General features: G+C 42.1%; 1 protein-coding gene across 1 annotated transcript in view; it reads right to left on the bottom strand.

Annotated features, from left to right (window-relative positions):
• Window positions 1-352: 352 nt before the first annotated feature.
• The window catches only part of WHAMM (WASP homolog associated with actin, golgi membranes and microtubules), a 60756-nt gene continuing 45874 nt past the window's right edge, over window positions 353-15234 (bottom strand). Inside the window, exons 5-10 of the mRNA XM_030189606.1 lie at window positions 13708-13873; window positions 12590-12777; window positions 9625-9711; window positions 9441-9536; window positions 5362-5785; window positions 353-1509 (exon numbers count right to left, since the gene is read on the bottom strand). Of these exons, the coding sequence (XP_030045466.1) occupies window positions 1211-1509; window positions 5362-5785; window positions 9441-9536; window positions 9625-9711; window positions 12590-12777; window positions 13708-13873 (1260 nt within the window). The 3' untranslated portion in view covers window positions 353-1210. The remainder of the gene's footprint in view (window positions 1510-5361; window positions 5786-9440; window positions 9537-9624; window positions 9712-12589; window positions 12778-13707; window positions 13874-15234) is intronic.

Genomic DNA, 15234 nt, shown 5'->3' with positions numbered 1-15234 from the left:
TCCCAAAAAACAAACAGGCAAACGATCTGCAAGATCCAGAACAACAGAAAAAAACAACAGACCATGTATAAAGTAAAATGATATTTACTTCCAAGTCATCAAAACAACAAACAATTTCCTTTAATCGCCCAACATGGCCATGTTTCACCCTACAAGGGTTGCATCAGGGATTAAACAATAACCAGCAGGAGTAATGTTTTTCCTGTCTGGTTACTGCAATGCAGCACTAGAAACAAGCAAGAGGTTTGCATTTACAATTTCTAGTGCTGTATTGCTCCTGATGTGCGGCAATTTTCATTTCGACGTATGTCCATTTTTGGCAAAAAAGTAAAAGGCATTTTTTGTAGATGCACGCGCCCAAAACATGCGTCTACACTACCAAAGGCCATTTTTCAGCGCACCTTGGTAAAAGGACCCCTTAGTTGTTTGTATTATTGTGGAACCTTGTTGGACAAGGTGGGATGTAGTGATGGGTACAAACTAGACAATGGACCCTCCATGCTCATCTACCCTGGGGCGTGAAGTACAGGCAAGGAAGATGTCTAAAATCTTAAGGAGCAACTCTGTGGATATGAATAAATGGGCAGACCGGACAGCTTATTTGGAGTCTTCTGCCGTCATTTACTACATTATGCAATATTTTATAAGCTAATAAGGATCAGTGAAATTCACTTAAATACAAACTTAAGATTAGAATAAATTGGCTTCTATTGAATACTACTTCTGTGAGGCTCAAAAAAGGAGTCAGATTCCTAAATGTTTAGAAATGTATTTTTTAAGATGTTTATATGCCATCTAATCAGTTTAAATTCATTAAAGTGGATGTGTAACCCAGAGCATCTAACACTTTGGAAATTAATTTCTTGTCTGCACATCTTAAATCTTATGCATCTAACGTGATTTTCAACATCAGGATCAGGTCAAGTCATGTTAGAAAAGTCACTCCACTTCTGTGGGTCTAAATTAGACAAAGACCTTTAATTCAGCCTTAAGAAGCTGAAGATGTTATACACTACTCCAAAATCAGAGTAATTATTTTAAAAGTTCTGCTAAACAATAAAATACTCTTTGCTCAATAATAGAACTAACTCTAGTAGGGATTATTCAGTGTCCTGAAAAACTGTACAAGGAACTCATTTTCTACACTTAAAATGTCAAAGCACAAACTGCAAGAACTTCATAAAAGTATATATATTTATATTCTCCATTATTAACTGTCCCACTCTCCACTCTTATAATCACTTTTTTCCTCCTCATCATCAGAGTCATTTGACACTTTCTTAATTCTCTGAATGGCTGCCTTGATGCTTCTCTCAAATTCGTTTTCCGATTCTTTGCCGATGTCCACCTTGGGCTCTTGCTTAACTTTCCTTAGTTTAACGCCTTGCCTTATGGCCAGCAGGATGCTCTCTCTGACATCACCCTCTGCAACTGCAACCGAAGGCTTTTCAACTTTACGGAGAAGAGTTTCACCACGCTTTAAAGAAGCCAAAACTTCATCCATACATCCTGTAACAAGTCAAAGCAGAAGTCTATTACTCCAGGATGAGCTTGGAGACATTCTCTCTTTAAAAATACAACTAGTCACGTTTGTGATTTCCTTCATCTTATACATAACTTTTAAGATGTAATAACACAATAATAAAGTTATTTCATTTAATAAGGCTGTGTCTTTGCTGATAAATGGAAACAAGCAATTAGCGAAAGATTTCCTCAAATATCAAATTTGATTCTTGGCTCCTATAATCATCTTTGGGTCTTAATTCTAGCTTCCTTTTCTTGCTGTAATATTTTCATTTATTTTTACAGCTTTTGGGAGGGTAAATGTATTAAGTATGGTTGCTATTTACATGACCATGTTATTTTTTAATATTCAAATAAAATTCAACTTAAGAATCCCATAACAACATATGAAATTATAAAACAGAAAGCAAAAAGAAAAAAACAAACCACACAAAACAACACAAAGCTTGTTTTACAATAAAAACCTAATTACTCAAACTTCCCATGCTTGTCAATGCAAGCCAATTAACTTTATTAGTGATACAGCTGGGCTCTTGAATGTATCATTTTGCACATCACAGGGCTCTCAAACTGCAACATCAGCTTCACACTACAGGCTTGCTCATACCTCAATAAAATGGTTTGTCCAGTGATTCCCAAACCTGGTCCTGGAGGCAGCCCAGACAGGTTTTCAGAATATCCACAATGAATATTCATGAAATATTTGTATGCACTGCCTCTACTGCATGCAGATCTCTCACATAAATATTCATTGTGGATATCCTGAAAACCTGACTGGCTTGGGTGCATCCAGGAACAGTTTTGGTAATCACTGGGTTAGGCTATAAGGTGCCAGCAGGCTGCAACAGACTAAGAAGGTGCAGTCCTCTTGTACTGAGCAGGCAGCTGGATTACAGGGAACACAGATTCAGTGGTACAGTGATGTAAACAATGCAAAGGATATGGAAAAGCTCCTCCCATTGTTAGTGCTGGAACTCCTGCTCAGTTCAAGCCTGTACACCGAACTGATGAGAAAGCTCTAATACATATTATCAGTTCTGAGCTCTGCACCACAGAGGGTAATTTCACAACTAAGTGGCTCAGTGAATTTTCTAAATGAAAAAGTACATGTATGCTTCCATTTGAGATGCACATCTTTGCCAGGTTAATTTACTTGCATAATTTTATAAGACACGTGCCCTACGCCTCCCACTAAGCTCTCTGCAGGAGTGTCTTTGCTCAGTTCATGTAAAATTAGATGTTCAGTGAAACCGATTTTCCAGGCACCAGAAATGGTTCTTAAAATAGTCTTCCATAGATACTGTTTCTGGCTGCATACACAAAACTATTAAATAGAATAGTGAAACTGCACTAAACAACTACATTCACAACGACCTGAAATTCCTACTGCTCATAATTCTGGCATATGAAAATATACACACGTGTATTTCCACTCGTGCTCAGCTTGGTAGTTGAATGGGATTGCTTGCAGCACTGTCTGTTCACACAGTAGCAGAAAGCAGCTGGTCCTCATGATCTTGAACAAGGCCCTTAACTCTCCATTGCTTCAGGAATAAACTTATATTGTAAACCCTCTAGGGACAGGATAATAACCAATACCTACTGCATCTGAATGCAACTCACCCTGGGCTACTGAAAAAGGTGTGAACTAAATCCAAATAAAATTTTGCACGGATATACAAGCATAAAAAGTAGGCATATTTGGGGGGGGGGGGGGGGCCTGGTGTCGCTGGAACAGAGCTGCAATGCACATGTGTACTTTATAAAAACATGCGTTCACATATTTATATAGTACATGTACACATTTCTACATGCCTTGGAGCAGGTGTAAATTTGTGCATTATTGGGAATTGTTCTGGGATTCTATTTTATAAAGATAACAGGTGCCTATGTTAACTTTCTAAAATAGCTTTTTACAAAACTTTTTAGCTGCACTGTATAATTTATTATTAAGCAGCTTACAATAAAAACACATAAAATACATTATATACAATAAAATAATCACAGACATGAAATGATACTGCTATTTTTTTTATTAATTTCCTATAAAAGCCTGCAAGAAAAGATGTATTTTAAGCCTTGTTAGACGACAATAAGGAGAAACAAAATTCCATAACAGTCCTGCAATGGAAAACGTACTTTTAATGGTACCAGAATAGTGTATCCATTTCAAATCTGGAACTACAACCTTCTTTTCTGCATCTTATTTCAATGATCTATTAGCTTTATAAAGCTGTACTACACTTCTCAAATACATAGGAGCAAGGCAAAATAAACTCCAATACATCAAAACTAAAACCTTGTATTGTATCCTATCCTATATCTTACAGGTAATCAATGTAACTGTTTCAACACTGGAGAAGCATATTCAAATTTTCCAATTCGACAAATCATACGAGGAGCTGCATTTTGAATAACCTGTAACACATTAATTCTAGACTGAGGCATTCCTCTTGTTTTACAGTTTTCTTTTCTTCTGGAAGCAGTTTGCTGAACAGTCCTAGCCTCTCTAGCCTTTCCTCATATGAGAGGAGCTCCATCCCCTCTATCACCTTGGTTGCTCTTCTTCGAACCCCCCCACAATTCCACTACCTCTTTCCCGAGACACAGCGACTAGAACTGAACGCAACACTCAAGGCGCAGTTGCACCATGGAGTGACTGAGAGCACTACAGCATTTTCAGTCCCATTCACCATCCCTTCTTCCAACAAGCCCCAGAATCCTGTTTTCTCCTTAGGCTGATGCTGCACACTGAGCAGAAGATTCCAGCGCACTATCCACGACGACACCCAGATCCTCCCCCTTAGTGCCGACCCCCAAGGTGGACCCCAGCATCAGGCAACTACAACTTGGACCATCCCTTCCAATGTGCATCACCCCGCATCTGTCCACATTAAATCTTCATCTGCCACTTGGACGCCCAGTCCCCCAATCTCCCAAGGTCCTCCCGCAATATCTCACAGTCTGCACGTCTCAACAACCCCGAAAAGCCCTGTGTCACCTGCAAATTCAATCACCTGTTGCTCTGACCTCCAACCCATTCACAAACATGTTAAAATAGCACCAGTCCCAGCACAGATCCCACCAGCACCCCACTGCCCACCCTCCTCCACTGAGAGAAATGACCATCCAACTCCACCCTTTCTTTTCTGTCCAACAACCAACACCCAACCCACACCAGAACCTTGCCTCCTTTCCCATGGCAAATATTTGAGGGTCATTTTTGAGACAACGGTGAAAGTAAATACATACTTTAACTTTTATTACTGAGGCCAACCTCACACCACACCTTTAAAACTGAAATCTTCACCCCCACAAATAACTGAAAAAGGGAATGGTACTTGATATACTGCCTTTCTGTGGTTTTTGCAACTACATTCAAAGTGGTTTACATAGTACATATAGGTACTTATTTGTACCTGGGACAATGGAGGGTTAAGTGACTTAATGTGGGCATCAAACCCAGTTCCCCAGGATCAAAGTCAGCTGCACTAACCACTAGACTACTCCTCAAATTCTGCACTATAATGGCTGTAATACAGTTACTCTGCTGAGAGTGCTATACTAGTGTTTAAGAAAATGACCTTTGTCTTTTCCTGCAATAACTTAGGTACTGCAGTTTGTATGTTAGTGGGCATCAGGCATATTGTGTATGACAGCAGGATACAATCAGTACCAGTTCTATCTACGCAGTAACCTGCCCTCACTCTTATCCAAGAGGAGGATGAACATAGCAGCATAAAAAAATATCTTACAAGAAGCAAAAGAGAACAGCACATAGGAAAGTTTAATGTCCAGATTAGATGGTCTTCAAAATTACAAACATTTCTGATTTACCTGTGTGATGGTTTAAAGGAGGTTTCGAAGAGTGTTCCTGTCTTCTTGTAGAGGTGCTTGTGGCAGATTCTTCACAGATCAGGGGTAAAGGCTTAGAATCAGTTTCTAATGACGGTCTTGATTGTAGAAGCCGAGGTATAGGTGGTGGTGGTGGTGGTGGTGGTGGTGGAGGAGGTGGAGGCGGTGGCGTTACTGGTGGCTGATGTCGGGTTGACTGTAGCAGCATTTCATTGTGGTTTTGTTCCATCGGGTCCATAGATGAAACAAGTATCTGTACAGAGAAGTCTCTAGTTTGTGACACTTGAGGTCCTCCTGACTGCATGGGATATATGTTGGTGACCGAGAGAGGCTGGGAAACACCCTGTGCAAGTCTTCTAACGGTTTGGGCGGAAGATGTTCTCAACACAAAATTAGTTGGGCACTTCTAAAAATTAAAAGAAGTAAAACTCTGTTGTAGCGGGAAAGCAGAATATCTTGTTGCTAATAAACAAATTAAACATGCCAAAGGATATTCACAATTTAAGTATTCATGAGAGAAAGAACAGCAAATGCAGTAACAAGTACTAGTGTCAGACGTATCAGACTTTAATTTTCACAAAGTAAAAGTGTAAAGAAACATAAATCTTACTCAAAGGAGCACTGTATCTTACCCAGCTGAGATGCGAGAAACCTCTTCTGGATGTATGCCTACTAAGAACAGTAAATCAAATTCAAATAGTCCAATCCTTCATAAGGGGGGGGGGGGGGGGGGGGGGCACTCAGCATACACTTGTCACATCCCAGCGCAAACCTCTTGTGACAAGTGTGTAATAAGAACAGTAAAGCACATTTTATCCAGAATACTTGTGACCAGGCTTGCTCTAAATAGATTTTTCCACATAATGGAAGTTTTCTGCTAAAAGAATTTCAATGAGAGATTTTCCAGGTGATGGAATAGAAGATGAAGCCCATGATTGTTTCAGATAACTAGCAGGTCTCATGTACATCAACTCTAAATTATGAAGCATATGACTTTTTACTATTTGTTTCTCCTAATGGTATACAGCACTATAGTTTTGCACTATGCACTCAAACAGAAAGTGGAAGAAATTCATACCTCCTGAGCAACTTGATTATTGTAACGTTGTCTTTGCAGGTTTGCTTAAAGTGCTTCTTACTCACCTTCAAACTGTTCAGCCTACCGCCATACGACTTCTGACCCATGCTCACAGATCTGACCATATCTCCCCCCTTCTGGCCCAACATCACTGACTTTTGTTTCATTCCGTCTACAGTTTAAAATTCTTACATTAGCTCACAAGGTATCCCACTCTACCTTTCCATACCGATTGCCCCTTACGTTCTCTCTCATCTGTTGCATCTTGTCTTTCCCTTCCTCCAGTTTTCTGTTCCCGCCTTGAGTCTACCTGTCACGTGGCTTTTGTCTACATAGTCCCTTCACTCTGGAATGCTCTTCTCCTCAACTTACATTCCAAACAGACTTACCTTTGGTTTTGGCCATTGCTTAAGACACATCTTTTTAGGACAGCTTTTCCGAATATCCCGCCCTAAATTTTCTACCATGGCTGTGGAGCCGGTTCTGGAATTTCTCTCTGTGTTTTTTTTTCTCTGTACTTTCATTGAATGGAGTTCCTTTCCTTTTCTGTTTTTAAATTGTACAATGTTCTAATTTGTTTGAAGGGCGGTATATCAAGTCAAACTAAACTGAAGAAGAAAGGATTTTAGCACTGTGATTAAACATAATAGGAATAACCTCCAAGTACTTCTTGTTTCTTAATGTCTCAATAGGATATCCTTCAAGTATTTCTTGTTTCTTAAAGTATCAAGCTATGAAGAACTGTCCTTCCTACTTACTACTAGCACAAGATCATGAACTCTTCTTTCCAATATTTCTTTTAATAAACAGCAGATTGTGTGAAAAAAAACCCCCACGTTAAATACATGCTCATAGTGCGACACAATGGTGCGTTTCCCCTCACACATACCTATGTGGGAAGAAAGCTGCTAAGGTATTGCAAGAAACATGACAAAGTATCGGTGGGGTGGCATGGGCTTGGGTGATGGCTGGGTGTGAGTGAGCCATATATTCGTGTCTATCTTGAGTGTGTGTGTGTGTGCATCTGTGAAGAATGGGATATGGGGATGTGCAGTGGTGTGCGCTCACAAGGTGCCTGGAAAGCTAGTAGGTCTGAGTGAGTGAGTGTTTCTGCCACTTGTCAAACAAGCATTATGCACTCTTCCTCCATTCACTCTCCACTTGCACTCAATTCCTCAACCTCCTGCCTCCATGAACCCTCCTCTCCTTTCCATCCACCTTCCTGTCAGTCTCCCCCTCTCCCCCCTTGCTCCATCTCCCACTCTCCCTCCCCCCCTTTACTCTCTTCCTCCTCTCCTCATCATTTTCTGCTGCCAGGGGTTGGGTCTGTCAGCAGACTGCAAACTTTTTCAACACAGCTGAAGCTATTTTCATCTGCCAATGGAGGTTCAGTTGGGTCTCTGCCAGCATACAAACACTTGCTTCACCATGATCAGGCACTCACCTTCTGCCAGTGGGTTTGGGTTACTGCTAGCAGACTCTGAACTTCCTGCTCTTCGATGGTGGGGTCCAATTTCTCTGACTCTCCACTGCCTGCTCCAAACTCCTCATGCTGCGACTGTTTTGCACAAGCGCAAATGAACCTTTGAAAAGCCCTTAAAAAGGCTGGGCCCAATTTTCAGACAGCAGCAGTCAGTGATTTATAAGGCACAGACTGCTGTGGGCTGGACTGGACCCTGATATTCAACTTTGGGCCTAATCTGAGGATCGATACTGAATATCCAGGTTTACAGTCCTTAACTGAAAAGTGCCACTGAATGACTGCCGCAGCGCTCTCTATTTAGTGCCAGGGTGGTCCGAACATTGAGTCAAGGAGGACCCATACGTTATCCAGGCATGGTGGTTAAGCACTGATGAATATATCTGCTCTATGGCACGTTGGGGGAGAAACTGAACTCTGGCTACACTACTGCCCCATCCTTTGATGGAAAAGGTGGTGAAACAAGAATATCTGAATTCAGAAAAGCATGGGACAAGCCCAGAGGATCTCTGAGGGGGGGGGGGGGGGGGGGGACCACTTGTAGAGATGAGCAGTTAATGTGGAAAAAAATGTAGATTGTGAGCACCTGCATATGATATACATAAACTGCTTTGGTTGTACCACAAAAAGGTGGTGTATCAAATCCTTGACTAGATAACAGCATGGCTTCCCAAACCATGGTTCACAACATCAAATAGGATCACACATTGGATTTAGGGTTACCACCTGGCTCAGAAGTACATAGGTGCTTCACTACAATGCGCCTCAGCTGGGTCACAGACATGGCCCATAAAAGATTGATAAGTACTAAGAAAGAGCATTATAGCACAAGTCGACCGTAGGTTCCATGCACCTGTTTGATGGAATGGTGATAATAACCACTTGGAATAACGGCTATACAAAAACAAGAGTAGGAGCTAGTCAGCCACAATGATTTGTGTTTTCTCTATCTTTAGTAGTTTAAATATTGGTGTGGGCAGCTAAACTCCGTATTGTCTCCTGTCATTTCAGAGCAGTCCAGTACAATGGTCAACAATATCCTCAGTAAAATGATGTTTGAAGACACCACTCAGTATGTACAAACATGTTTCTCTTCCCTAGTTATTGTGCTTGCTCTCATCCTGTTAAAACTCTCTTATCCCTGACTTGTGTGGGCGAGTCGTCTGACTGGGGCTCCTGGGATTTGAGGATGAAGCTTGGGGGAAGGGGAATAGGGATTTTAGGTATATAATGAGCATTCATTCCTTCTGAAAACCTATACAAAATGAAATACTACTTGTTCCAGAGATAAGCTTTAGAGGTTATGTAGTCACTGTTCTCTTCTTTTTACACGCTGCTGTTTTGAGAAATTTTGAATATCTGTTATTTTTTGTGGTTGTATTTTGATCTCTGGATTCAATAAAATACTTCCATAAATAAAAATAGTGTTCTCCCTTTCTCAACTCCCTCCCCCCCTCCCCTAACAAAAAAAAAAAAAAAAAAGACGAGTGGGAAAATACCTGCCTCTTTAAATGACTTTAGTCTCTGCAGAGTCTTCTGCCGTTCTTGATCGACCCATTCCTTTTTCCTTTTTTCTTCTTCTTTCCTCTTGTCTCTTTTCTGCACTTAAGCACACATGATTTTTGATCAGCCTGAAAAGGTAACAAGTACCTCGAAGCTCGATAGAAGTTTTCCTTTACCCACTCACCATCTGTATACTGTGATGTTGATTAAACTGTTTCATATTTTCTTGGGCATGCCGCAGTTTAAGCTCTTGTGTCTCCTGACATTTATCCTGGAGAGAAAGCAGAATCATGTACTGTATCTTTTTCCTCTAATGCCTGGAAGTAATATTCACGCCAAGAGAGAGACAACAGTTCTGCACAGAGCTGCTGTCTGAGGTGAGGATAAGGGCACATGGAATGAATTCATTATGTCATCCTCACAGCAGTTTGTGCTAGTGGCTTGTCTTTTTCCCAGCACACAATGCCCATTTCCCAATACCTGCACACTGCCTCTCCTCTGCTCATTCACTGGGGCCTGTAAACATCTCACCATGTGGATCAAGTGGACCAGAGGAGGAAGCGTAGGAACCTTATAAAACAATCCTAGTGCTCCAGACTGTAAGAAAGTCTCATACAGATTATATGTATCTGTAAGCTTCAGGCTGTTGTTATAGACTAATATAACCAAATGGCACAACATGACCCTGAAAGGCCCTTTTCACTTCTCACAGCTAACCTGAATTTAGAGTCAATCGACATCTTGTCATTTCCCACTGCATCTGACTGATGTTTAAATTATGTCTGGGCAGGAAAGTCTTCTGCTGCTTCTGTTTTCCCATTTTTTAACCATACAGAAGCAGCATCAAAATCAAATGAATTTCTGGAGGGAAGGACATGGCAACTCATAAAGCTGAATGTATAGATAAATTTTAAACACTATTGTATTACCTTTACAGGATGGATTGCAAAATGTGTTCTAACTTGGTTTAAGTCTGGTCCCTCCAACAATCCTGGGTATAGCGGTCCTTAGTGGAGGGAGGAAGGGAAAACTAAGGCTTTGACAGGTTCTGTGCTGTTATGCTAGTCCTACCCCTAATCAGTGGCATAGCCATAAGCCCTGCCTCCTTCCCAATTTGGGCTCAGGCCCCCTCTAAAAACGCAACACCCTTGAACGTCTAGTGGGGATGGCCAAGCCCCAAAAGCTGAGATCTGTTGCCCAACCCCCACCCCCAGGTGCTGCCTAAGTACGAACACACCATCAGGAGGTGGAGTGGGTGGGGGGGGGGTTCAGGCAGCAGATCTCTTCAGCTGGGCATCTCCACCAGCAAAGATAAGATTTTTATGTGAGGGGTAGGGGAAAGCAAAGACTAAATGCATGACCCCCCTAGTCCACCCCTTGCACCCCCCCCCCCAAAAAAAAAGAAACAATGGGCTGCTGGCCATGCCCCTGTCCCCCATGTCTAACATGTCCTGTTCCTCAGGAGTGCTGCTGGGAACTGCACTGGCTGCTGACAGGAGATATATGCATAGGCCAGAAGGTACAATGCATCTCCACTCTTCAGTCTCAGGGAGGCCCTTTCTTCCTCCACTCCAATATCTGGTTTAGTTCCTCTCTCCCAGTAAACACCCAGCTGAATCAGGCAGCATTTCCCAATATAACAGCTTTCCTGTTTTGCCCAGAACCTGAGGACCTTCATTCAGTAAATCCTCTGAGCTCCATCAATTGGAGATACTCAGCTCAGGCAGAATGAAGGCAGTAGCCTGGCTGGCTCTGAAGGTATTTTGCCTCTGGCCTGTGGTGATTCATTCCTGAGACTAACATGAAAGGCAATTCTATAACTATGCACCTAAGTGCACTACACACTATTCTATAAGATAGTGCATAATTACAAAGGGGATTAGCATGAGTCTGTCTCTACCTTACAGACTACTATAAGTTATGTGTGTTGCATGGGGCTCTTAGGCACGTCCATTTACAACACCCAGACACCTGGCGTAAATGATCATGCTTAAATTTAGGCACACCAATGTGGGATTATGATATTCTAGAATGGATTTCAGTTCCCCAGATATTGTTATACAATAGGCACTCCCTGCGCTGAACTGGGGGCGCCTAAATGGAGGTGTCCTGTTATCCAGTTGCCCCTTTTCCCCCAAATTCTATACATGGCGCTCAAAACTGCATAAGCAAATTTGTGCGCACACCCAATTTAATCAAATAACGAGCCACTTAGCATCAATAATCATCTGCTATCAATTATTAGCGTTAATTGGCAACAATTTGCATTTGCATCTTCCTAGTGGGTATTCTATAAAGATGTGCGCGTACATTTTTAAGCACGGATCTGAAAAGGGGTCATGGGCAAGTCAGGGGCATTCCTACAATTTGCGCGCAGTGTTATAGAATATGGCAGATCCATGCCTAATTTAGGCACAAAGATTTACACTAGGTTTCAGTTGGTGTAAATCCTTGAACCCAAAATTGGGTGCAGATCCCAGCGCCAAGCGCTATTCTATAAACAGCACCCAACGGCGCTCCAAGTTGGGTGCTGTTTATAGAATAGATCTTGACGCTTTCTTTTTGGCACCATTTACTGAATTACGGAATAAATAATCTGGACCCTCCTGGGATCAAATTATCTCTGGAATGCTTCAAGATCATAGCTAAATTATTTTACTGGATCGTTAAGAAGTTTATGTCCAAACTATTACAAACTGTGTTTTTCCAAGCTTCGCAAGCCCCTTCTTCGGACCCAAAGAAATGAATCTTCTTATTGGTTCAAAGAAAAATATTAGGCAGCTGCCTAAGAATCATAATATAATAAACATCAGCCTTTCCTCCTTTCCCACAGAAGGGGAGTTGGCTCCACCCTCAATCTTCCCTCTAAGGTAGTGCTTTTTAACCCAGTCCTTGGGACACACCCAGCCAGTCAGCTTTTCAGGATATTCACAATGAATATGCATGAGATCTATTTACATACACTACCATTGATATGCAAATCCCATTAATGCATATTCATTGTGAATATCCTGAAATCCTGACGGGCTAGATGCGTCCCAAGGACTGGGGTGATGTCCCCTTCAGACTCATCTGTAGGAAAAAGTCTACCATGTACATCATTATCAAAGTGAGTGCTGTATCATATTCTCCAAATTCACCACGTTTACCTTTCTGTTGCGGAGGTAAGCTCTTCTGGCACAGATGTTCCCTCTCTTTGACTCCAGTTGTTGAGCCTTGAGCCTTAGCTTTCTCATCTCTGATCCCCGAGTGTGATGTTGAGAGCCTGTCCAATCAGCTGCATTAAGTTCACCAGGATCCTCACAGGCATCATAGTAAACAACTTCTTCCTCCTTTTCTAGAAAAGCAGTAATCGGATGTGAAAAGCACAAACTAAAAAATATGTTTAAACTGGAGATGAGCAGATAAACTGTACCTATGAACCCAGACTCATTCAGGCATACCACCACCAATGGGGTTTACTGGATTGTGGGGGAGATTAAGATCCCAAGAAATTGTCATTTCTATAGAATATGATGCAGTGGAATAGAAATACATCACTGCCACCCTGGAATGCCAAATCATAATCTTTCTTCTCGAAAAATCAATGATTTGTCATTCCAGGGTGGCAAATCATTGCCAACCTGGAATCAGACCAAATGGAAATTCATAACAGCACAACAACTGCAGAATTTTTCTTCCACTATAAAATCCTTTAACTAGAATGTGAGCTAGGGTACTTAGGACCATACAGTGGCGTAGCAAGGGTGGGGCGGTGGGGGCGGTCCACCCCAGGTGCACGCCACTGGGGGGGGGGGGGGGGGGTGTCGACTCCACTGGTTCCCTGCTCCCTCTGCCCCGGAACAGGTTACTTCCTGTTCCGGGGCAGAGGGAGCAGGGAACCAGCAGAACCAACCCCCCCCCCCCCCCCCCATCGGCATGCACACCGCAGGCAAGAATGCACTCGGGGGGGGGGGGGGGGGCCCTGTCATGCTGCACCCGGGTGGGGGGGTGCACAGCGGCAAACCGCCCCGGGTGGCAACCGCTCTTGCTATGCCACTGGGACCATATCCCCTCCCTTTCCCTGCAGGTTCAAATGAAATTCAGCAATGAAAGAGAACTCTTAAGGAGCTGAAGCCCCAGAAAGGAAAATCACATTCTGCCTGAATCAAAGTTATTGTGATGGGTGTGATCAGATGTAATTTCCGAAGCTCACTCACTCTCTGAATCTCTCGACCCACAGCAGATTTGTTTATTGCTTGTCTGCATGGACTCTAGTTCTCTTTACCTTTTATCTGTCTCCTGATTGTGTCCAGCTGTGCCATCAGAAGCATTTCTTCATGCTTTAGGATCTCAAATTGAGCAGCATACAGTTCCAACTGTGTTTCATAATACTGCATTTCCAGTTTATCTATCGTATCTATGGAGCTTTCCCTTTCAGTCAGATTCTCCATCTTTACATTTTTTAAACAAAAAACAAAACAAAAAAAACACCCATGAAAATAAAATGTTGTGTATACACACATATCTGCTGAGGGAAATGAGGGCTGCTGCACTGTTAACATCCCAGGGAAGGCACACATACTGGCAAAAAAGCAAGGTGGCAGTATGGAATCTCCCATCCCAGCACAAGGGTTCTTTTGGTGCTGGGTGGACGGTGAAGACTGGCTTCTGTATTAGGGCCAGAATTAATGCAAAGAATAGAAAAGAACCCTGTAGAAGTCAAGTCATTAGTGTGTCAGTTCCATCATTGCAGGAGGCACATTACAGGTTGCCACTAACATGAGAGAACTTTCTGGAGTAAGGATAGAGCCTCAGAGAAAAGACATAGCAAAGGGGGTGATATAAGAGACTGGAAGGGGGAAAGGAAGAGAGAAAAATGGTCAGTTGGGCAGAAAGACTTGTTAGGGGAGAAAGTAGCAACAGGCAAGAGAAAGAGAGAACAATTTCTTAAACACTAACCTCTCAAAAACATTGATATAGTCCAATTATTGCTAATATAATATAGTACCTTATACTGCAATTATTAATAGACCTCAGGCTATGCCCCTGGATGGTCAGCCTTCTGGTTCTGGTACATGACAAGGCATTGACGAGTTCGTATTTTAGCAATGAATCCTTAATTTCCTTTTCATCAAGCAGATGAAGCCATTACATATGGCTTCATCTGCTATGACTAAAGGAAAGAAAATTACCAAGGTAAGAACCTAATTTTCCCATACCAGTGGCACTGGTAAACAATTTGCGACACTAATCTACTACAGTCTAAAGTAAATTCAATACAAAATGGTAGATAGTTACTACTTGAGGGCACAACTGATGTGTTTTTTGTGTTTTTTTTAAGGGGAAAGTCTCATACTGTCACATTATGACAATTGTGATGTGGTTTGTACCAGGAGGCGAAGCAGCAGCTGGCATCATCAGACAACACTGGGGTGTGATGAAAACCTATCCTCTATTCATCAATCACCGATTAATGACAGCCTTTTCAAGGTCTAAGAACTTGAAGGAATTACTCAGCCCAGCGCAGTTGCCAGTAAAAGAACTGGATGGCTCTAGTGTGATACTGGGTCACTACAGATGTAATAGACCAAATTGCATGACATGTGAAACGACAGCACAAGCGACTAGTTTCACACATAATGGTCGGACATACCATCTAAAACATCGAACGACTTGTCGGACTACAGCCATTGTATATCTAATTAAGTTCCCGTGTGATAAGGTTTATATAGGGAAATCCTGTAGATCACTACACGTGAGGATGACGGAGCATCACTCCCGAATCGTTACACACAATATTGGAGCCCCGTTA

This window comes from Microcaecilia unicolor, chromosome 1 (genome assembly GCF_901765095.1).
Source record: "Microcaecilia unicolor chromosome 1, aMicUni1.1, whole genome shotgun sequence".
Classification (NCBI taxonomy): domain Eukaryota; kingdom Metazoa; phylum Chordata; class Amphibia; order Gymnophiona; family Siphonopidae; genus Microcaecilia; species Microcaecilia unicolor.
This window is presented reverse-complemented; position numbering and strand designations above follow the sequence as displayed.